The 24,093-nt window shown below is 25.5% G+C and overlaps 2 protein-coding genes across 2 annotated transcripts; both read left to right on the forward strand.

Annotated features, from left to right (window-relative positions):
* Positions 1 to 1,731: 1,731 nt before the first annotated feature.
* LOC145758404 (uncharacterized) lies at positions 1,732 to 3,044 on the forward strand. Its single transcript, XM_082572509.1, has one exon. The coding sequence runs from the start codon at positions 1,852 to 1,854 to the stop codon at positions 2,869 to 2,871; it is 1,020 nt and encodes a 339-aa protein (XP_082428635.1). The 5' UTR covers positions 1,732 to 1,851; the 3' UTR covers positions 2,872 to 3,044.
* An 18,285-nt stretch (positions 3,045 to 21,329) lies between these two features.
* LOC145742929 (charged multivesicular body protein 1b-like) lies at positions 21,330 to 23,438 on the forward strand. The gene is made up of 6 exons (XM_082560778.1): positions 21,330 to 21,625; positions 21,801 to 21,922; positions 22,010 to 22,132; positions 22,210 to 22,278; positions 22,544 to 22,695; positions 22,917 to 23,438. The coding sequence occupies exons 1-6, from the start codon at positions 21,610 to 21,612 to the stop codon at positions 23,029 to 23,031; spliced, it is 597 nt and encodes a 198-aa protein (XP_082416904.1). The 5' UTR covers positions 21,330 to 21,609; the 3' UTR covers positions 23,032 to 23,438.
* The last annotated feature ends 655 nt before the right edge of the window (positions 23,439 to 24,093 follow it).

Raw genomic sequence — 24,093 nt, forward strand, 5'->3', positions numbered from 1 at the left:
TTTGAAAATAATGGATTAGAAATTTTTAAAGATTGGCGTTTATGGAGATGTCATAAACCATTAGATCTCTTTGGTAAGTGAACTATTTTTAAAACTATTAGAGTAAATTTACCATATTTGCTATAAAAATGCCCACTGTTTTTTTGTTAATAGTAAATTTTTTTACACCAAGCCAATGTTTTTAACATTTTTGCATTATTGTTTATGTGTGTTATTGTACTTTTAATAATTAATAGCATGCCTTATCGTTATCTATGTTTTTGGTTTTAGGGCTTGCTCTACCCGACCTCAAACGACTTAAAATTCACATTTGCTTTAGCGACTGGGGCGGGGAGAAATTTTCATTTTCTCCTGCACAAAAGGCGTTTATTGTAATAAGCGGAACAATATTGTCGTTGGTCAGTCTTGCCGTGTGTTATTTAAACCGAAGGAAGTTAATGGTTTATTGTAAAATCTTAAGAAATTGCGGCGAAGACGAAGAATATCAAAACACAGTCATGTAAGCTATTATATATTTATAAGGCTGATAATGTTAACATACACAAACTTTACAAAACTAATGTTAATGTTTTGCTCAGGTTTCGTGGTGGTACGGTTAACAAATACTCGATACCAAATGACCACAAAGGTATTGGACACCGTGGCTATTTTGAAGAAGAGCGTATATTTATATCTGATGATGATGATGAAGATGTAAAATTATAGCAGCTGTGTTTTTTTTTATCCACTTGGCCGCCTACGGTTTTGATCAAACCTGTAAAAGGATAGGCTGGCATAATAGTTTGTTTAAAAGGTCAACGAGGGGCGACATTTTTAAAGCTTGCTTTGCTACAAAATTATTTGCTAAACTAGGTAAAAAAATGCAACAATTGCTTGGTTATACGGTGCTAAAATTCATATAAAAACAGGACATACTGTTGTATAGTTACCCTAAACCTATATTGCTTTGTAATTTTATGCATTACATTAATAAAGACAAATATGCACTGTATTTTATCACAATATGATAGTAAAATTTAAACCTTACATGATAACAAAAGTTTTTTTTTAATAAAATGATATAAAATCGTTTCATAACGCCCGCTGCTTGTCGTTATAATGATAAATGCGAAAGTAAAGTGCTCATATATTTTTATAGTGTAACATTACACTAAGCCATCTACTTTACATTTGTTAAACAAATTGCCTGTTGGTTAATGCCCTATGCGTAATTTGCGGGTACTTAGAGCTAGGATATTTCTTAATCGCTTGTAAAGTACAATTTAAAAAGAGTTTTGACAAAAAACATAGTTCAAGTTTTATTAAGATATAAAATTTGTAAAGAATTTTATAAAATTTTTGGCATACCACAGTAAGGTCTGGTTTATATAAAATACTAAACGTTTAATGTTTCTTTAAACTCTTCTCTCGTAACAGTACTACGTTTCTTGTAGTGGTTAAATATAGTAACAGTACTACGTTTTTTGTAGTGGTTCTGATTGAATATAGTTACAAAATATTTCCATTTTGCATTTCGTGCGATAACACATGCAATATTCGAAGAACTTCAATGCACTTAAATGCACAACAACGCTTAATGATGTCATTGCGTTAAAAACAAGCACCGGAAGCTGACTATTGTTGTAGTTTAGTTAGTGGTACCCGAGTTACCTTAAAGATAATAAATTATAGACACTTCTACTTATAAATAGAAGTTAGTACAATATTGACACTGTTTACCAAGAAAGAAGGGTTAAATAGTGTTATGGTAAATGTTTAAACGAAAACAACTTTTCTAAAAAGTAGGTAATGCATTTTCTATTTTAAATAGCTTTGATATGAATTTATTTTACAACTGCAAATATATCTTTAATGGAAAATTCGACCTTTGAAGACTTCGCTGCTCAAAAACAAGGCAGTGTGATTGTTGGAATCGTCATTTTAACTATTGTCAGCTACCTTGATTTATCACTAATCGCATACGAGTTTAGAGTATATCAGAAAAATCGATCTATTCAAAATCTTTCGCGAAGTCGACGGCATGGTGTAGTGGTCAAAGATGTTACGGCCAACTGGATGAGATGGTTATGTTTACTTGCTTCAAATTTGCTTCTTATCAGAGTGATCTTGGAACTGGTAGAAACTTTCTTAGGCCAATTTTCAAATCGTATCTGCAGAAATGTTCGTGTGGTTAAAACATTTTTACATTCTTTGATAATAACTGTGTTGTATTTTGCCCTTTGGTTGCGACAACGCAGTTTTTATAAATTGCCTGTGATGAGTCATTTAACAAACAAAGTTGTTCAAATTTTTAGCCACGCAATTGTTTTTATAATGGCAGCGGCATGTATTGTTGTTCTTACGCTGCAACTGTCTACGCGCACTTACACCAATAGCCCGCGAGGATGTATCGTTCAAGATAGCCAAGTATGGAACAGCTTGCCTGGGCTGTTAACCTATATATTTGTCATTTCATTTCAACTTATTCTGCTGGGACTTTTTATATATCCGCTAGTGAAACACATGCAAGGCATGACACTGTTTTCAAACAACAACACCCGATTAAAAGAGTTAAAAATAATTCGCAGGGTGGCGGTAGCTGCTGTTATCGCAGTGCTTGTAGAGTCCCTTACAGGTTTGCTAACCATTTTAGCATTCAGGGGAACATTCAGCCCCGTGCGCCACCTGGCGTATGACGTGGACCTGACAATCGCTCTTCTGTGTGTAATAATCTCGTTTGCTGATTGGAAAACCAGAATACAACCCTGGTGCATAGACCCTCAGACAATTGTAGGCACTGTAAAAAGACGATTGTTGTCATCCGCAACTGGAATTGGTCAAACTGAGGTGGCTACAGTAACAACCGGTGTAACTGAAATCGAAAATAATTAAGAAATTTATCTATTTAACTATGTGCTGCAGTAGTGCCTCATTTAAGTGGTATTTCTAAAATCTTATTTGTTTCAGTTTTTTTATATTTTTTATTAAGACATGCTTCATTATCAGGACGATATTTTATTTTTAAGTTTTAATTATTTATTACCATTGGTGTTTTGTTAATAAGATTTAAACTGTAAATTTAAAAGTGTTGTTTGTTTGTTGTTGATTTATAAAGTCAAATTTTTCAATAAACTTGCTTTTTTTAATTTTTAATAAAGATTTGCATCTACGCAGGTATAGGTAAATTAGAAAATAATATTAAGAAATAAATTTATTAAAAAAAAGTGTTTTAATCGATCTTGTGAGGAATCAAATCTACGAATTTAACTTGTACAATAATTTATTTACACTGTTATCGTTGCTCCAAAAAGATAAGTGACACCAAAAGAGGAATTCTTGTTTCTTTTTTATTCAAAAATAAAAACAAAGGCGTTTTGCCTTTCGCACCATCACAAACTAGCTGTTTTTTTATGCTAAAACTGTGAGATTTAGGTTTAAGGGTAGAAATTCAAGAACGCCTAGAATTTAATCTGAAATTTCTCTTATAACATATAATATAATTGTTGCTTTGATAATATTAATAAACAATGGATATATTTTTTCTTAGTATTTTAACTAGGAGATTATAAACTTAATCTGTTAAGTTAAAAAATAAGTAAAATAAGTAAAATTAAAAACTAAAGAAATGTTAGTCAAAAAAGGTTTACACAGTTTTCTATGAAAAAAACTTATTTTGTGTAAATAACAAAAGACAATATTGAATAATATTGTAGTTTTAAATTATTTTTTATTTTAATTTTAAAATTATTACCATTAAATTATACCGAATGTTTGAACTTTATTAATACTGGGTTTAGAAATTATATTTGCATGTAAAAAATGGTTGGTCAAGAATATTGGAATAAATAAAAACGAAAATTAAGTTAAGCAAATATAAAAAAGAAAAAGATTTATTTAATAAATAAAATATGGTTCGAAATTAGTTGATTATTTTTAACATAAATTTTTATAAATAAAAAAAGATATGCATAAACATTAACTAAGAATATTACATATCTTTGAATAAACAAAAAAGCATTTATATATACTATACACACAAAAACTAATATTTAACGCAGTTTTAAGTTGTTTATATCAGGATATAGATTATACCAAATTTTAAATTCCTAAAATTGATTTTTGATTTAAATTAAATAAACAAGCATTTAAATATGATAAACAATTGAAACTTATTTTTCAAATATGTTTTTAACTACTTATATTTTAAAATACATCATACCAAATTTTTAATGCTTAATATCGAACTTTAACTTTTAATCAACAAACAAGCATTTAAATATAATAAACAAACAAGAATTAATTTTTATTTCATTTTCAAGTTATAAATATTATAACATATAACTGACCAAAATTTAAAAACCTAATAACAATCATTAAATTTAAATAAACAAACACTTATTAATTAGTATTTAGTGATTAAAAATTAAAATTTTAATTCAGTTTTGAGTTACTAATATCATGATATACAATTGACCAAGATTTGAAAAATTAATAACAACCTTTAAATTTTAATAAAGAAACACCTTTTAATTAGTAATTAGTGATAAAAATTAAAATTTTAATTCATTTTTGAGTTACTGATATCATGATGTACAATTGACCAAGATTTAAAAAATAAATAACAAATTTAAATTTTAATAAATAAACACTTATTAATTAGTAATTAGTGATAATTAAATGTTGTAAATAGGAGAATGAAAACATAATCTGATAATAAACAACATACTAAAATTTCAGATTTTGAAATTCTAAGGAACTAAAGATATCTTCTTTCAAAATTGTGACTAGAAAGAATAAAAATAATAATAACTAGATTTATTTGATAAATAAAATATGGTTCGAAATTGTTTGATTCTTTTTTATAAATATAATTTATTTAGTAGGTTTATTAATTAAATTATAAATTTAAATATGAACTTTTTTATATTTAAACCTAATTTTAACAAACGAACACGCATTCAATGATATTGTAATAGAAAAATAACTAAATTTAAAAGCAAAATACCTATCGTAATTTTTTAGTAATCAAACTAGTATTAAAATATAATAATAACAAAATAATTAAAAAAAAATTTTTACACATTTTTGACTTATACTTTAACATTTTACTTAAATTTTCAACCAATATTTTTTACTTTAATAGACAGCGAAAAGGACGATTTTTGACGGCGACCAGAACGCTATTAAATTATTCAAGCGTAAAATTCACACTGATTCGTTATTTTATAAAAAAACTAAAATAATGATTAAACGATATTTAGCTAGAGTTAAATCTTCATTTTAAATAGCAACATACAAAATAATAATGCCAACAACATATTAAAATTTCAGCAAATTTAATCTTTAAATTTTAATAATAAAATATATTAATTAGTAATTAGTGACATTTAAATGTCGTAAATAGGAGGTTTGCGATTCGTTGGGATAATAATAAACATACTAAAAATTTAGAACTTTTACTTTTAAAGAACAAAAGTTATCGTCTTTCAAAATTCGTCAAATAAGAATAAAAACAATAATAATAATAATAATAAATATAATGACAATAACAATATGTTTCGAAATCTAAGATTTCGAACCATAATAAGTATAATGACAATAACAATATGTTTCGAAATCTAAGATTTCGAACCATAATAATAATAAATACACTATCAATAACAATATGTTTCGAAATCTAAGATTTCGAACCATAATAAGGGTTCAATAGTAAATTAAAATAAAAAAATAATTAAATTAAAAAATTGTTTTACAGTTAAATTAAAAAAAATGATTTAAAACATATTTAAGTTTTAAAAACTATTTTTTTGTTATCTTAAAGTTAACTGAATTTTTAACATTCAGTTAAATACATAATTTAGCATTTTTTTAAAAACTAAAAAAGTTAAAAATTAAATAGATATTTATTTTTAAATTTAAGAAATTTAAATGATTGTTTGATGTGTTCGATAGTGTATCAAGTTTAAGAGCTTTAAAGTATTCGATTTAGTATGGCAATCTAAATAAATACATCCCAAAAAATAAATATTTATGTAGTAATAACAATATATCAAAGTTGGTTAACTAATGATAATTTTTGTAAAATTTTAAGAAAACTTGAAATATTTAACTGTATTTAAATTTTTTGATTAAGACAAAAAAATAATAACTTATTAAGAACAAAAATTTGTTACATACATTGTGATTCAATTTATATTTAAAAATCTAAAATATTAATTAACATGAAATATTATATAATCGAGGATAAAGCAATTTACATCTAAAACCATCCGAGCGTGATAAATAAAAACAGAAATCGGGGAGTTCCCCGAAGCGTCTTGAAGAAAATTGTAATTTCTTTTTTCTTTTTGATTAGGTGTTTCTCACTTTCACGTAATTAGTTGGAAGGTTAACAAAAGAAGTTCATCAAGTGCAACCTAAAAATGACGAAGTTAAATTTATAGTTTTAACATGTTATTAATATTAACTGTTTACAAAAGTATTTCTTCGTGCCAAAGTGTCTTGTTATATCTCTAATATTGTTATATCTCTACTGACGATCACAAAACTTTATTTCTGCGTTTATCAAGTTTAAATAAATTTAATTTGTTGATTACTTTTAGGTTTTAGGCTCGTTTGCTTTAACTTTTAAAATGTGTTTGGCTTAAACAATCATAGTAAAATTTTATTTTTAAAGTACTTCAAAATAGTTGGATGTCGTTACTTTAACTTGAGATTATATTTATGTTAAAACACTCAAAAGAACACCTAAGATAAAAAAAATTCAAAAAATATTGAACAGAACAAAAATTACATCATTTTTATATTACGTATACAGTTTATATTCATATATCGCGTGTAATTTAAGTTTTCATATTACGTTATGTAATATTTTATTAAATATATTTTTTTGTTTTACAGGCAGTATTGATCATTACAACACATAACAACATCGGTTGTTCAACTTTATAAAATCATTTTTCTTTAATAAAATTGATCATAATATTTTTTTTATTATCGAAAGTCTCTTGCAAACATATGTATATAAAAAAGTAACGCTTATATATCGAGTCCCGTAGCTCAACGCGTAATGCCATACCTTGTAAGTAGCAATGTCTAAGGTTCGAAACACAGCTTTCCCATTGAAAATAATTTTTTTTTCATTTTTTTTTCACGCATAGCTATAGTCACGACCTGTAATATAAAAAAAATTTATATTATGAATACCCAAAGAAAAAAGTGCTCAAATTTTTGTTCTTTTGACTTTTTGAAAAACTTTCTTTATCTTGAATCTTAGTAACGTCATTACAATTCTAATTAACTATAAAATTTTAAGTTTTGCGACAAAAAAATTTTTTGGTCGAGAAAATGATCATACAACCCTTTTTTTATGTACGTGAAATAAAAAAATGCTCTTATTTTTGTTTTTTTAATTGTTTTCGAAAATTTCTTGGGTTTAATTAGGTCACGTGATATTTTTGGCCAATAATATTGCATACAAATTAAAAATAAAAAAAACTTTTAAATCAAAAAATAATTGTTGTGTTAGAACCGCACAGGTCCAATTACCGTGTTTACATAATATTTTTCAAAATTATTAATATTCATAAAAGTTATGACACTTTTATTAAAAATTTATGAAATCTCAAAACCTAAAATTTTGTATTTTATTAGACGCGCATTGGCCTAACTAACATTCAAGATAAAACATTTCGCGAAAATTTTCAGTAAAACAAAAGTTTGAGGTAATTTTTATTTTGGGTTTAATTAGGTCACGTGATATTTTTGGCCAATGATATTGCATACAAATTTTTTGAAAAAAAATAAAAAATTTTAAATCGAAAAATAATTGTTGTGTTAGAACCGCACAGGTCCAATTACCGTGTTTACAAAATATTTTTCGAAAATATTAATATTCATAAAAGTTATGAAACTTTTATTAAAAATTTATGAAATCTCAAAACCTAAAATTTTGTATTTTATTAGACGCGCATTGGCCTAACTAACATTCAAGATAAAACATTTCGCGAAAATTTTCAGTAAAACAAAAGTTTGAGGTAATTTTTATTTTGGGTTTAATTAGGTCACGTGATATTTTTGGCCAATGATATTGCATACAAATTTTTTGAAAAAAAATAAAAAATTTTAAATCGAAAAATAATTGTTGTGTTAGAACCGCACAGGTCCAATTACCGTGTTTACATAATATTTTTCAAAAATATTTATATTCATAAAAGTTATGACACTTTTATTAAAAATTTATAAAATCCAAAACCTAAAATTTTGTATTTTATTAGACGCGCATTGGCCTAACTAACATTCAAGATAAAACATTTCGCGAAAATTTTCAGTAAAACAAAAGTTTGAGGTAATTTTTATTTTGGGTTTAATTAGGTCACGTGTTATTTTTGGCCAATGATATTGCATACAAATTTTTTAAAAAAATAAAAAATTTTAAATCGAAAAATAATTTTAGTGTTAGAACCGCACAGGTTCAATTACCGTGTTTACAAAATATTTTTCGAAAATATTAATATTCATAAAAGTTATGAAACTTTTATTAAAAATTTATGAAATCCCAAAATCTGAAATTTTATATTTAATTAGGCGCGCATTGGCCTAACTAACTTTCAAGATAAAACATTTTGCAAAAACTTTGAGTAGAACAAAAGTTTGAGATAATTTTTATTTTGGGTTTAATTAGGTCACGTGATATTTTTGGCCAATGATATTGCATACAAATTTTTTGAAAAAAAATTAAAAGTTTTAAACCGAAAAATAATTGTTGTGTTAGAACCGCACAGGTCCAATTACCGTGTTTACAAAATATTTTTCGAAAATATTAATATTCATAAAAGTTATGAAACTTTTTTTAAAAATTTATGAAATCTCAAAACCTAAAATTTTGTATTTTATTAGACGCGCATTGGCCTAACTAACATTCAAGATAAAACATTTCGCGAAAATTTTCAGTAAAACAAAAGTTTGAGGTAATTTTTATTTTGGGTTTAATTAGGTCACGTGATATTTTTGGCCAATGATATTGCATACAAATTTTTTGAAAAAAAATTAAAAATTTTAATTCGAAATATAATTGTTGTGTTAGAACCGCACAGGTCCAATTACCGTGTTTACAAAATATTTTTCGAAAATATTAATATTCATAAAAGTTATGAAATTTTTATTACAAAATTTATGAAATCTCAAAACCTAAAATTTTGTATTTTATTAGACGTGAATTGGCCTAACTAACATTCAAGATAAAACATTTCGCGAAAATTTTCAGTAAAACAAAAGTTTGAGGTAATTTTTATTTTGGATTTAATTAGGTCACGTGATATTTTTGGCCAATGATATTGCATACAAATTTTTTGAAAAAAAATTAAAAATTTTAAATCAAAAAATAATTGTTGTGTTAGAACCGCACAGGTCCAATTACCGTGTTTACAAACTAGTTTTCGAAAATATTAATATTCATAAAAGTTATGAAACTTTTATTGAAAATTTATGAAATCTCAAAACCTAAAATTTTGTATTTTATTAGACGCGCATTGGCCTAACTAACATTCAAGATAAAACATTTCGCGAAAATTTTGAGTAAAACAAAAGTTAGAGGTAATTTTTATTTTGGTTTTCATTAGGTCACGTAATATTTTTGGCCAATGATATTGCATACAAATTTTTTGAAAAAAAATAAAAAATTTTAAATCGAAAAATAATTGTTGTGTTAGAACCGCACAGGTTCAATTACCGTGTTTACAAAATATTTTTCAAAAATATTAATATTCATAAAAGTTATGAAATTTTTATTAAAAATTTATGAAATCCCAAAATCTGAAATTTTATATTTAATTAGGCGCGCATTGGCCTAACTAACTTTCAAGATAAAACATTTTGCAAAAACTTTGAGTAGAACAAAAGTTTGAGATAATTTTTATTTTGGGTTTAATTAGGTCACGTGATATTTTTGGCCAATGATATTGCATACAAATTTTTTGAAAAAAAATAAAAAATTTTAAATCGAAAAATAATTGTTGTGTTAGAACCGCACAGGTTCAATTACCGTGTTTACAAAATATTTTTCAAAAATATTAATATTCATAAAAGTTATGAAATTTTTATTAAAAATTTATGAAATCTGAAAACCTAAAATTTTGTATTTTATTAGACGCGCATTGGCCTAACTAACATTCAAGATAAAACATTTCGCGAAAATTTTCAGTAAAACAAAAGTTTGAGGTAATTTTTATTTTGGGTTTAATTAGGTCACGTGATATTTTTGGCCAATGATATTGCATACAAATTTTTCGAAAAAAAATTAAAAATTTTAAATCGAAAAATAATTGTTGTGTTAGAACCGCACAGGTCCAATTACCGTGTTTACATAATATTTTTCAAAAATATTTATATTCATAAAAGTTATGACACTTTTATTAAAAATTTATGAAATCCAAAACCTAAAATTTTGTATTTTATTAGACGCGCATTGGCCTAACTAACATTCAAAATAAAACATTTCGCGAAAATTTTCAGTAAAACAAAAGTTTGAGGTAATTTTTATTTTGGGTTTAATTAGGTCACGTGCTATTTTTGGCCAATAATATTGCATACAAATTTTTTAAAAAAATAAAAAATTTTAAATCGAAAAATAATTGTTATATTAGAACCGCACAGGTCCAATTACCGTGTTTACAAAATATTTTTCGAAAATATTAATATTCATAAAAGTTATGAAATTTTTATTAAAAATTTATGAAATCTCAAAACCTAAAATTTTGTATTTTATTAGACGCGCATTGGCCTAACTAACATTCAAGATAAAACATTTCGCGAAAATTTTCAGTAAAACAAAAGTTTGAGGTAATTTTTATTTTGGGTTTAATTAGGTCACGTGCTATTTTTGGCCAATGATATTGCATACAAATTTTTTAAAAAAATAAAAAATTTTAAATGGAAAAATAATTTTAGTGTTAGAACCGCACAGGTTCAATTACCGTGTTTACAAAATATTTTTCGAAAATATTAATATTCATAAAAGTTATGAAACTTTTATTAAAAATTTATGAAATCCCAAAATCTGAAATTTTATATTTAATTAGGCGCGCATTGGCCTAACTAACTTTCAAGATAAAACATTTTGCAAAAACTTTGAGTAGAACAAAAGTTTGAGATAATTTTTATTTTGGGTTTAATTAGGTCACGTGATATTTTTGGCCAATGATATTGCATACAAATTTTTTGAAAAAAAATTAAAAGTTTTAAACCGAAAAATAATTGTTGTGTTAGAACCGCACAGGTCCAATTACCGTGTTTACAAAATATTTTTCGAAATTATTAATATTCATAAAAGTTATGAAACTTTTTTTAAAAATTTATGAAATCTCAAAACCTAAAATTTTGTATTTTATTAGACGCACATTGGCCTAACTAACATTCAAGATAAAACATTTCGCGAAAATTTTCAGTAAAACAAAAGTTTGAGGTAATTTTTATTTTGGGTTTAATTAGGTCACGTGATATTTTTGGCCAATGATATTGCATACAAATTTTTTGAAAAAAAATTAAAAATTTTAATTCGAAAAATAATTGTTGTGTTAGAACCGCACAGGTCCAATTACCGTGTTTACAAAATATTTTTCGAAAATATTAATATTCATAAAAGTTATGAAACTTTTTTTAAAAATTTATGAAATCTCAAAACCTAAAATTTTGTATTTTATTAGACGCGCATTGGCCTAACTAACATTCAAGATAAAACATTTCGCGAAAATTTTCAGTAAAACAAAAGTTTGAGGTAATTTTTATTTTGGGTTTAATTAGGTCACGTGATATTTTTGGCCAATGATATTGCATACAAATTTTTTGAAAAAAAATTAAAAATTTTAATTCGAAATATAATTGTTGTGTTAGAACCGCACAGGTCCAATTACCCTGTTTACAAAATATTTTTCGAAAATATTAATATTCATAAAGGTTATGAAATTTTTTTTTAAATTTATGAAATCTCAAAACCTAAAATTTTGTATTTTATTAGACGCGCATTGGCCTAACTAACATTCAAGATAAAACATTTCGCAAAAATTTTCAGTAAAACAAAAGTTTGAGGTAATTTTTGTTTTGGTTTTCATTAGGTCACGTGATATTTTTGGCTAATGATATTGCATACAAATTTTTGGAAAAAAAATAAAAAAATTTTAAATCGAAAAATAATTGTTGTGTTAGAACCGCACAGGTCCAATTACCGTGTTTACAAAATATTTTTCAAAAATATTAATATTCATAAAAGTTATGAAACTTTTATTGAAAATTTATGAAATCTCAAAACCTAAAATTTTGTATTTTATTAGACGCGCATTGGCCTAACTAACATTCAAGATAAAACATTTCGCGAAAATTTTGAGTAAAACAAAAGTTAGAGGTAATTTTTATTTTGGTTTTCATTAGGTCACGTGATATTTTTGGCCAATGATATTGCATACAAATTTTTTGAAAAAAAATAAAAAATTTTAAATCGAAAAATAATTGTTGTGTTAGAACCGCACAGGTTCAATTACCGTGTTTACAAAATATTTTTCAAAAATATTAATATTCACAAAAGTTATGAAATTTTTATTAAAAATTTATGAAATCTCAAAACCTAAAATTTTGTATTTTATTAGACGCGCATTGGCCTAACTAACATTCAAGATAAAACATTTCGCGAAAATTTTCAGTAAAACAAAAGTTTGAGGTAATTTTTATTTTGAGTTTAATTAGGTCACGTGATAATTTTGGCCAATGATATTGCATACAAATTTTTTGAAAAAAAATTAAAAATTTTAAATCAAAAAATAATTGTTGTGTTAGAACCGCACAGGTCCAATTACCGTGTTTACAAAATATTTTTCGAAAATATTAATATTCATAAAAGTTATGAAACTTTTTTTTAAAATTTATGAAATCTCAAAACCTAAAATTTTGTATTTTATTAGACGCGCATTGGCCTAAGTAACATTCAAGATAAAACATTTTGCAAAAATTTTGAGTAGAACAAAAGTTTGAGATAATTTTTATTTTGGGTTTAATTAGGTCACGTGATATTTTTGGCCAATGATATTGTATACAAATTTTTGGAAAAAAAATAAAAAATTTTAAATCGAAAAATAATTATTGTGTTAGAACCGCACAGGTCCAATTACTGTGTTTACATAATATTTTTCAAAAATATTAATATTCATAAAAGTTATGACACTTTTATTAAAAATTTATGAAATCCAAAACCTAAAATTTTGTATTTTATTAGACGCGCATTGGCCTAACTAACATTCAAGATAAAACATTTCGCGAAAATTTTTAGTAAAACAAAAGTTTGAGGTAATTTTTATTTTGGTTTTCATTAGGTCACGTGATATTTTTGGCCAATGATATTGCATACAAATTTTTTGAAAAAAAATAAAAAATTTTAAATCGAAAAATAATTGTTGTGTTAGAACCGCACAGGTTCAATTACCGTGTTTACAAAATATTTTTCAAAAATATTAATATTCATAAAAGTTATGAAATTTTTATTAAAAATTTATGAAATCTCAAAACCTAAAATTTTGTATTTTATTAGACGCGCATTGGCCTAACTAACATTCAAGATAAAACATTTCGCGAAAATTTTCAGTAAAACAAAAGTTTGAGGTAATTTTTATTTTGAGTTTAATTAGGTCACGTGATAATTTTGGCCAATGATATTGCATACAAATTTTTTGAAAAAAAATTAAAAATTTTAAATCAAAAAATAATTGTTGTGTTAGAACCGCACAGGTCCAATTACCGTGTTTACAAAATATTTTTCGAAAATATTAATATTCATAAAAGTTATGAAACTTTTTTTTAAAATTTATGAAATCTCAAAACCTAAAATTTTGTATTTTATTAGACGCGCATTGGCCTAAGTAACATTCAAGATAAAACATTTTGCAAAAATTTTGAGTAGAACAAAAGTTTGAGATAATTTTTATTTTGGGTTTAATTAGGTCACGTGATATTTTTGGCCAATGATATTGTATACAAATTTTTGGAAAAAAAATAAAAAATTTTAAATCGAAAAATAATTATTGTGTTAGAACCGCACAGGTCCAATTACTGTGTTTACATAATATTTTTCAAAAATATTAATATTCATAAAAGTTATGACACTTTTATTAAAAATTTATGAAATCCAAAACCTAAAATTTTGTATTTTATTAGACGCGCATTGGCCTAACTAACATTCAAGATAAAACATTTCGCGAAAATTTTTAGTAAAACAAAAGTTTGAGGTAATTTTAATTTTGGGTTTAATTAGGTCACGTGATATTTTTGGCCAATGATATTGCATACAAATTTTTGAAAAAAAATTAAAAATTTTAAATCGAAAAATAATTGTTGTGTTAGAACCGCACAGGTCCAATTACCGTGTTTACAAAATATTTTTCAGAAATATTAATATTCATATTAAAAAAAAAAATTTATGAAATCCCAAAATCTGAAATTTTATATATGACAATAACAATATGTTTCGAAATCTAAGATTTCGAACCATAATAATAATAAAAACACTGACAATAACAATATGTTTCGAAATCTAAGATTTCGAACCATAATAAATATAAAAGGAGAATGGTATAAATATTACATTAATTTTTAATGACCTCAGTTCTAATTACTGTACAATTTTTTTTTTAAATCGTAAAATCTCAAATTAAAAAGAAAATTAAATCCTAAACTGATACCATCATTAAATGCGCATTAGACTTAGAAGCATAGACTTCATGTAATTCTTAAAATAAATAATATAATTTAAATTTATGACAATTTTTCTAATATTTTTACAAACTTTAAGAGTTTTAAAATCGAAATTTAATACCATTAACTAAAGCGCAATAGTGTAAATAACATATTTTTGAAATATTTTTTATAAAAATTAATATATTCAAAAGTTATGACACTTTTATTAACTTTTGCGCAAACCACAAAATTGAATAAATATTGTCTTATAATATTCGTACCGACCTAACTAACAGTCAGGATAAAAACATTTTTCAAAAAACTCAGTAAAACAAAAGTTAAGACAAATTAAAATACAGCTTTACTAAACATTTTTTTTGTTTCTCAGTTTGAGACATTTATTTAAAGATAAGACATCTTTTAAAAAAAAGAATCATGGATTAGTGGTTAAAGCCGTATGTTCCAGCTCCAATGATCGTAGTTTCGAATCCGGTTGGGTCAATTTTTTTAAATAGATTAATAAAAAACTTTTAAATAGATTAATAATTTTTAAAAACATTTCAAAAATACGTTGTTTAGGCTATTGCGCATTTGATATTTTTTCAAATTTAAATTTAAAAATATTAATTTATTTGAAAAAAATTGCATTGTTATTATTAGACTAATAACGTCACACGCTATAGAGGTATTATACAGATAAAAGGGTAGTGCAACTTTTGTTTTACTAAGAATTAAAAAAAATAATATTTCTTGAATGTTAGTTAGGTCAGTACGAATCTAATATGGCATTGTTTTTTCAATTTTGAGGTTTAAACAAAAATTAATAAAAGTTCATAACTTTTGAATATAAAATAATTTTCAAAAATATTTAATAAATACGTTGTTTAGACTATTGCGCATTTTATGATACTATCAAATTTTAATTTAAAATTTTTTTTTTTTTTTTCAAAAAAAAAATGCATCATTAATATTGGACTGATTACGTCATAAGCTATATATAGATATTATACATATAAAAAAGGAGTGTAACATTTGTTTTACTGATATTAAAAAAAATGTTTTTTCTTATATGTTAGTTAGGTCAGTATGAATCTAATAAGGCATTTTTTTTTCAATTTTGAAGTTTAAGCAAAAATTAATAAAATTTTCATAACTTTTGAATATATTAATAATTTTCAAAAATATTTAATAAATAAGTTGTTTAGACTATTGCGCATTTAATAATACTATTAAATTTTAAATTAAAAATCTTGATTTTTTTCAAAAAAAAATGCATCATTATAATTGGACTGATGACGTCACACGCTATATATGGGTATTATACAGATTTAAAAGTAGTGCAACTTTTGTTTTAAGGGGAATTTTTAAAAAGTGTTTTTTCTTGAATGTTAGTTAGGTCAGTACGAATCTAATAAGGCATTGGTTTTTGATTTTGAAGTTTAAGCAAAAATTAATAAAAGTTTCATAACTTTTGAAAATATTAATAATTTTTTAAAATATTTCTTAAATACGTTGTTTAGTCTATTGGGCATTTGTGATACTATCAAATTTATTGGGCATTTAATAATACTATCAAAATTTTTTTAAATTACTTTTATGACATGTGACATGGTCTTGTTATTTTCCATGTTAATGGAACTAATTTATTTTCCATGGTACGTGACAAAGTTTCAAATTATTTTCCATGCTCATTGGAATAATTTTAAGCTGAAGTTTTAAGTTATTTGCCATGTTATTTAAACAAATTTTAAGTTTTACTCATGTTAATTGGACAAAGTTTCAAGTTATTTGCCATGTTAATTGGACAAAGTTTTAAGTTATTTGCCATGTTAATTGGACCAGTTTTAAGTTTTTTTTTTATGGACAAAGTTAAGGTTTTATTTTATGTCAAATTTTTTAATTGTATACATTGCAGAAATAACTCTTTTTCTATTTTTATTTCGACATTAAGTTAAAAACTACTTGTAAAACACAGTTATGATATAACATTTATAATTTACATTGAAAAAATGATAAAGGTTGCCAAAAGAATAAAAATGACAATACAATAAACATGTAAAAAAGCACGGATAAATACAAAGAAAAAAACAAAATGCAAAAATACATTTCACTTGAGAATAAAAAATAATTAAACATATAATACACTATAATAATCGAAGTAAGGAAATAATTACATGAAGTTACAAAAAATATTGCAATTCAGTATACATAGTCATTAGTACAACTACTTCGAGATAAAAAATAGTTTAATGGATAAAAAATAATTGAATTAGACGTACAAAATTTACAGAAAAATAAATAACATAAAAAAAGTATACAAAAATTACTGTTTATATAAATATATGTCCAGTTTTATTTACAGAAATGTTTATGTAACTTTAACTTCTATACAGTTAGTGCCTTTGTCTGTTTGTACAGTTTATTTGGATCTGTACATTAGATTGTCACAAAACCTCGGTAAAATCGTTATTGAACCCTTGACAAAAAAGGCTAGTCCCTCAGAAAACAAAAACTAGACCCTTAAGAATGGGTAATTGGATGGCCCCCAGAAAAAGCGGAGTAGCCGGTCTTTTCAAATGTTGTAATTATACTCTGATCTTTTTTCCTATAAAATTGTAAAGATTAGAATATTGCATACAAATATTTAAAGTGTGGTTGTAGTTATTTGATTGTGTTAATGTTAAATGTACCATTTAAATTAAGATATGGTTATTTATTTGTTTTGTGTTAGTGACTTTTTATATTAAAAAGGTTTTATACAAACTTGATGCTCATCAACCAGAATCTAAAAATGAAAGAACAAGGTTAGTATTTGTTTGTGGTAATCTACCCTGTGGAAAAAATTAAAAAAGGTTAGAATAAAGTTTTCTTTTTAACAGGAACTCTAAAAATAAAGAACAAATTAAAATTGGTCAAAAACAAATCGACGAGCTCTTCGAAATAGTCAACCAGCATCTAAAAATAAAAAACAGAATGTTTAAATTTGTTTTTGGTTATCTAACCTGAAAAAAGAAGCTTTTAAAAAAGGGTAAGTTTGGTTTTAGTTTTTTTTAAGGCCCTTGAAAAAAAATTATAATTTGGTTAGTTGTGCCCCTGTAAGGAAATAAAACGAACGGTTTAAAAGGCCCCTGTGAAAGTAAATAACAGGTTTAAAGGTAGAAGGAAATAAGAATAGCCTGCAAAAAAATAAAAGAGAGAAATAGAAAATTGTTGTGTTTTTTTTCTGCATGTTTAATGTTGTGTTTACTGTGTATGCTATTTTGGACTCCGTCCCAAAATTAAATATTGCTTTATATTGGGCTCTGCCCACGAAATTAAATAATTTATGTTGGGTTCCAGCCCACTCACACACTTAAGTTTAGTACATAAATATAACAGGGTGAATAAAATACAATGAATTTACACATATAAATAATATAAACCACACATTCTTCTAAATTTTTTATATATACTTTACTTGCGCAAAACATCTAAAAAACCATTAAACAGTCCCGCTAAATATAATTATAAACACACAGAAACCTGAACACACTTGGGACTGTGTCAACTATACCACTTTTAATGCGCAAAATTACGAGTTGCTACCAGTCAAAATAAAAAAGCAGACACGTGATACTACAAACTTTTAACCCGTGAAAACTTTTAAAGCGCTTGATTCATGCAGTACATATAAAAAATAGGCACATGAAAACCTACAGCCCTATAGACCTAAAGCCCTACAGCCCACCTTTTGTTGAGTGAGGTCCTGAGACTTTTTTAATTTTGCCAAGTTGAATTGAGGTCCTGAGACTTTTTTGGTTCTTCTTTTGCATAAAAAACACATAACACACACATAAGCCTAGTTTTATAAATCTGTTCTATATACCCTTATTTATTACTTGCGCAAAACATCTAAAAACCCATTTAAACAGTCCCGTTTAATATAATTATGAACACACAGAAACCTAAACACATTGGGACTGTGTCAACTATACTATTTTTAATACACAAAATTATGAGTTTTTAACTAGTCACAAATAAATAGAAAATGCAGACACGTAAAACTTTTAACCCGTGAAAATTTAAAGCACTCAATTATGCAGTACATATAAAAAATCAGGCACGTGAAAACCTACAGCCCTACAGACCTCAACTAAATAAGGTCCCGAGTTTTTTTAGGTTTGAAATCTGATCCAATCATTCCAAAGTTGTCTTCGAGTCCTGAGTTCTTTGACTTAATTTCCCCCTTGCAAGTTGCAAGGGAGACTTTTTATGATTCCATCCACTTTCCATTCCTCCAATTCCTGCCATTACCTTTTTTCTCCATTCAATAAATCCAAATAAAATCCATTTTCTCTGCATTAAAAATATTGTTTAGAAAAGGGTTATAGACACTAAACCCTACTTAAAATTAAGTTTTTTTCAAATGAATCGTGCCAAAACTTTTTAAATTATGTCACTTTTCAATTTTTTTAGGGCCAACAATATTAAATTATGTCAATTCACATGCCAAATATTATTAATGTATAATTGTTATTTTTTTCGTGCCAACAATTTTAAAATATGTCCATTTTTAATTACTAGTGCCAGATTTTTTAATTTATGCCAAATGTACAGTTATTTATATATTTAAATACCTTGTTTAACTACTTTGTGGGAGTACCTGCGCATTAACACAGGTTTAATAATGTTCATAAGTTTTTAATAAAAAAATATAAAAAATTATTATTTTACTGGCAAGTACGATAAATTAATACTAATATTTATAACATTACAATTTTTTATGATTATTCCAAAATTAGTTGAAAGTAAAAAAATAATTTTAAATCAATTAAATGGAAGTTAACATACCTAGAACAGTGTTGAGAAAACTTGGACACAAGATGTCTCACAAGAGGAAGTTCAACTTCACTAACTTTTCTAAAAAATTAAAATCTTTTAAAATTGACATTTTTTTTATATAAAATATATTTATATTTAATAATTAACTGCTTATAATATGCCACACTTCATACTGTTAATGGTAAACTTTAAAAACCTAACTATAAATCACTAATAAAAACACGTCTACTCACCTCGAAAGTCCATCTGGAAAGAACTAAAATTCCGATTTTAAGTCAAATTTGCCACGAAACACCAAGTCACGTGACTCTGCACGTGTTCAGTGACGTGTGTGTACGTGCACGACGCCTCTTGCAGTAGAAAGCGCTTTTCAAGCTGTCACTCAAAATATATTCGTTTAAATCTTCTAAACAATTCATTAAAACGTTAATATAACAACACAAAATAATAACCTGTTATAATATGTAATTGTTTATTTACTTTTTAAGAATTATTTGTAACAATTAACGTCTTAAATTACGACTAAACAACTTATACGTGCGTTAACATAGCGCATTACGTAAAACCAGGAATTTCTGATTATGATGCAACTTCGTGTTTTAAATAAATTTCTCGGGGAGACGCAACAGACGTCGCATTCCCCTTGCTTAATTGATAAATCACTGCTGGATTTATCTACTTTTTATAACCTTATTTGGTGATAAAATCTCTGTTTAGTCTGCACGTTTTAGCTAATTAAAATTTGCACCCGAGACCTAGTGGTAGAGAAATTTTTCGAGGAGGCACACTAATAATGACGTCACGTTTCTTGCGCCTCGCTTAGTAGAAAATTTTAAGTTTCTGTGTTTTATAACAGACCTATGTTAAAGCAATAGCAAATTATATTATTCCCTTTTCTTAATTTTAATAAATCGAAATCCAATGTTTGTTAGTGTCCAAACACATTTATATTATTATTTTATAAATATAAAACTCAAAATAAGTTTTTTTTTATTTTTAATAAATATTCAACAACAAAAAATAGCAAAAATAAATTAACTTAAGGTTATGCCTGTTTCATAAAGTCCTCAACGTTTGCAGAGAAGGCACGACCGCTTTTTAATGGTAACCTGGCAATTATGTTAAAACTGCGATCCTAAAAAGGTAGTTATGATTCTTAAACAAGTTGTAAATTACATAACATGTACATAGTTTATTAAAATAATAATTATTAAAACTTGGTTAAAATATTAGTTTAATAAAAAATAACTTAAAAATCACAAGTTGTGGTGCGCAATATTACGTATGTTGTGACCATATTAAAAATAGCAATTTTTTAAATGCCATCGTTGTTAGGCCGTTAAAATTAATATTGACCACTTAAAACTGGATTAAAAATTATTTTTTGTTTGTTTAATATATTTAAATGCTTGTTTGTTGATTGAAAAATTAAAGATTGATATTTTTAAACATTTAAAATAATTTTGTTCTAAAATTTTCTTTTGTCCAATAATTCAATACGTTTTTAGTCTACTAATTAAATACGTAATATTAGTTGATTTATTAATTCAGTTAAAATTCATAATTAAGTAATGTTTGTGCATAACTTTATTTATTAATAGAGATTTATTTTAAAAATGGTCAAATGATTTCGAACCATATTTTATTTATCAAATAAATTTAGTTAGAAATACTGTCTCTAGCGTAATCTATATTTACTTTATCACGTGATGTTTTCATTGTGACGTCAACTACGTCATTACAAAATAGAGCGTCACCTGATTCGAAGTCATAGGATTTGCAAAACGATTTAAATTATGGATCAAACTATTTTCGATTATAAACGTATTAAACCTTCTGTTGTATAGTTTAAATAAAATGTAGTGATAGCGTGACTGACTGATAAAACTATTAAGAGTAGCCAACAGACAGTTTATAACAAACTGACAAATCTTAGTTTTACCTTTTTAGAACATTTTGTGATATTTTAAGTTAATAAACAAGTTAACAGTATTAAAACAAAAGGGTATTTTAACTTTAGTATTAACTCATTGATTATAACATACAGACAACCTTTGATACTTTTAAAAGGGTTTTGCATCAAAATAATTCACAATGCCGAAAATGGAAAGTAAGTATATTACGTAAAATGGGTTAAAATGTATGTGTGTAAAGTATACTTAATGTAATAATAAAAAACAAATTAATATAAAATTATCTATATACAGTTGATGGTGATTTCTAATGGTTTTAATACTTGTAAGTTTTTCAAACTAAAATAATCTTTTTTTTAACAATTTGTTTAGACTGCCTGTTTGAATTAAAAATGGCAACTAAGAGTTTACTGCGGGAAAGTAAACGTTGCGAAAAAGAAGAAAAAGCACAGAAATCGAAGCTTAAAACAGCTATTCAAAAAAACAACATGGAGGTCAATACCTATTTTCAGCTTTTAACAATATCTGTTTTTAGTAATCTCGATATAATCAAAATATTTACTTTTGTTTTTAACGTATAGGGAGCTAAAATATATGCAGAAAATGCTATCCGGCAAAAGAATCAAGCCCTAAACTTTTTAAGAATGAGTGCCAGGGTTGATGCTATTTCTTCAAGGGTTTCAACAGCTGTTCAAATGAAAAACGTAAATAATCTCAAAACACAAACGTAAATTTTCAAATTTTTAAATCAACTCACCTGACACTTTCTTAATTTTTTTAGGTTACCAAAAATATGGCCAATGTAACAAAGAATATGGAAGCTACAATGCGATCAATGAATTTAGAAAAGGTACAACTAATATATAAATAATGGTTAAGACTTAGATATGTATAAAGTTATTGTTTTTGTCCTACATACGCCGTGAACATAGTTCATACATAGTGTAATAACAATTATTCATAGAAAAATGATTTGATTAAAATTTGATTAAAATTTGATTAAAAAAGTTTTACTGGCATTAAAAAAATAAAATAAATTTTTGATAAAGTATTTAGTTGTTAAAAAATATTTTTTATAATACAATTTAAAATAAAGTGATATACATTTATTTAAGATTTCTTCCCTAATGGAGAGATTTGAGAAACAATTTGAGGATTTGGATATTCAGTCGAATTACATGGAACAAGCAATGCAAGGAACAACACAACAATTTGCACCTGAAGATGAAGTTAAAAACTTGATGCAAAAGACCGCAGATGAAGCTGGGTATGTGCTTTAATATATATTTAGTTAAGCATTAAGTAATTTAGAACAACGTTTTGTATTGTTGTAAAATTATTTTAGCCCAATACTTTAGTTGTTGCATATACTAATAACAGTTTTGTTTCGCTGGTTTTGTAGTTGTTAATTGAATCACAATTTTTATTTCATTACAAAAAAGTCATTATGTAGTGTTTTAATTAAATATTGTATGATTATTAATAAAGGTTAACAATGAACCTGGAGGTGCCAGGTGCTGGAACGACAAGTCTTGGACAAAGTACTGCCACAACTGAACAAGATGAATTATCTCAACGCCTTGCTAGATTAAGAGAAACTTAAATTTTCTAACAAATAAAAAGACAATCTTGCACTTGATATTGTATTTCATTTACTCTAGCCCATTTGTTACTCGATTGTAGTAAATCACACTGGGTTCTATAACACGGGACATTAAGTCTAATTATTAAAAATGTTCTAAGGGTGATGTGAAACCGAATTACCATGCAGTAATGTACTAATAAATTTCTATGTAAAAATTGAAACAGAAAAGGTTTTTATTGGATATTATTTATTGAATGGTATTTGTTGTTGGTAATGCTACAATTTAACTTTTTGAAGTGACTAACATCAGTTAAAACGTTTATGGGTAAAAAAATAAAATGTTCACTTCTAGAAATATTTGGTAACTGTTCATCCGTTTTTTATCTCGTATATTGTTCAATAAAATTTACTCTTCAGATGCAGAATTTGATGTTTTTCACTTTTTTAAGACCATTTTTACTTATGTCTTTAAAAAAAAGTATTGTATATAACATGAGGCTAAATTCCCTATCTAAAAAAACACCGAATAATAATAGCCTAACCAAATAAAATCATGTGATAATGTATAATAGTGATTTGAAGTTAAAATTTAAACTTTACCATAGAAGAGAAAATATCGTAAGCTTATAACAGACAATGTTTGTTGTATTATCAAATTTACAATGTTGAATATAAAATTGGTAATTACCAAATCTTATATAGGCCTATATTTTCATTACTACTAAAAAATGCTGATAATTAATTGACACTTTATAGTACCGACAGTCTTATTATTTTACAAACAAGAAACTTTAAGTCTTTGGACATTACAAAGCTGCGAAATATATTGGCTAAAAAATTATGTATATACCAGAAAATCGAATATTTTGCGAAAATATACATAAAACAGAAACTGTTTATCAACAACTTAAACAAAGCAATATATTAGCAAATAGTTTAAAGTACACGATGAAGTGTGTTTATAAAAGCCCAGAGTTTTGAAACAAATATGAGAGGTAATTTAGAATAGTTAATTTAAATCAAGACTAGTATTAAATATTTGTGTTGGTTTTATATAAAAAAAAAGATTTTTCAAGACAT

This window comes from Corella eumyota, chromosome 1 (assembly GCF_963082875.1).
Source record: "Corella eumyota chromosome 1, kaCorEumy4.1, whole genome shotgun sequence".
NCBI lineage: Eukaryota > Metazoa > Chordata > Ascidiacea > Phlebobranchia > Corellidae > Corella > Corella eumyota.

Excerpts from the sequence above, each read along its gene's own strand:
- LOC145758404 (XM_082572509.1), top strand. The coding sequence starts at position 1,852 with ATGGAAAATTCGACCTTTGAAGACTTCGCTGCTCAAAAACAAGGCAGT.
- LOC145742929 (XM_082560778.1), top strand. Across the intron at positions 22,133-22,209 it reads CAGCTGTTCAAATGAAAAAC|GTTACCAAAAATATGGCCAA; the intron begins GTAAATAATCTC and ends TAATTTTTTTAG. Across the intron at positions 22,279-22,543 it reads GATCAATGAATTTAGAAAAG|ATTTCTTCCCTAATGGAGAG; the intron begins GTACAACTAATA and ends CATTTATTTAAG.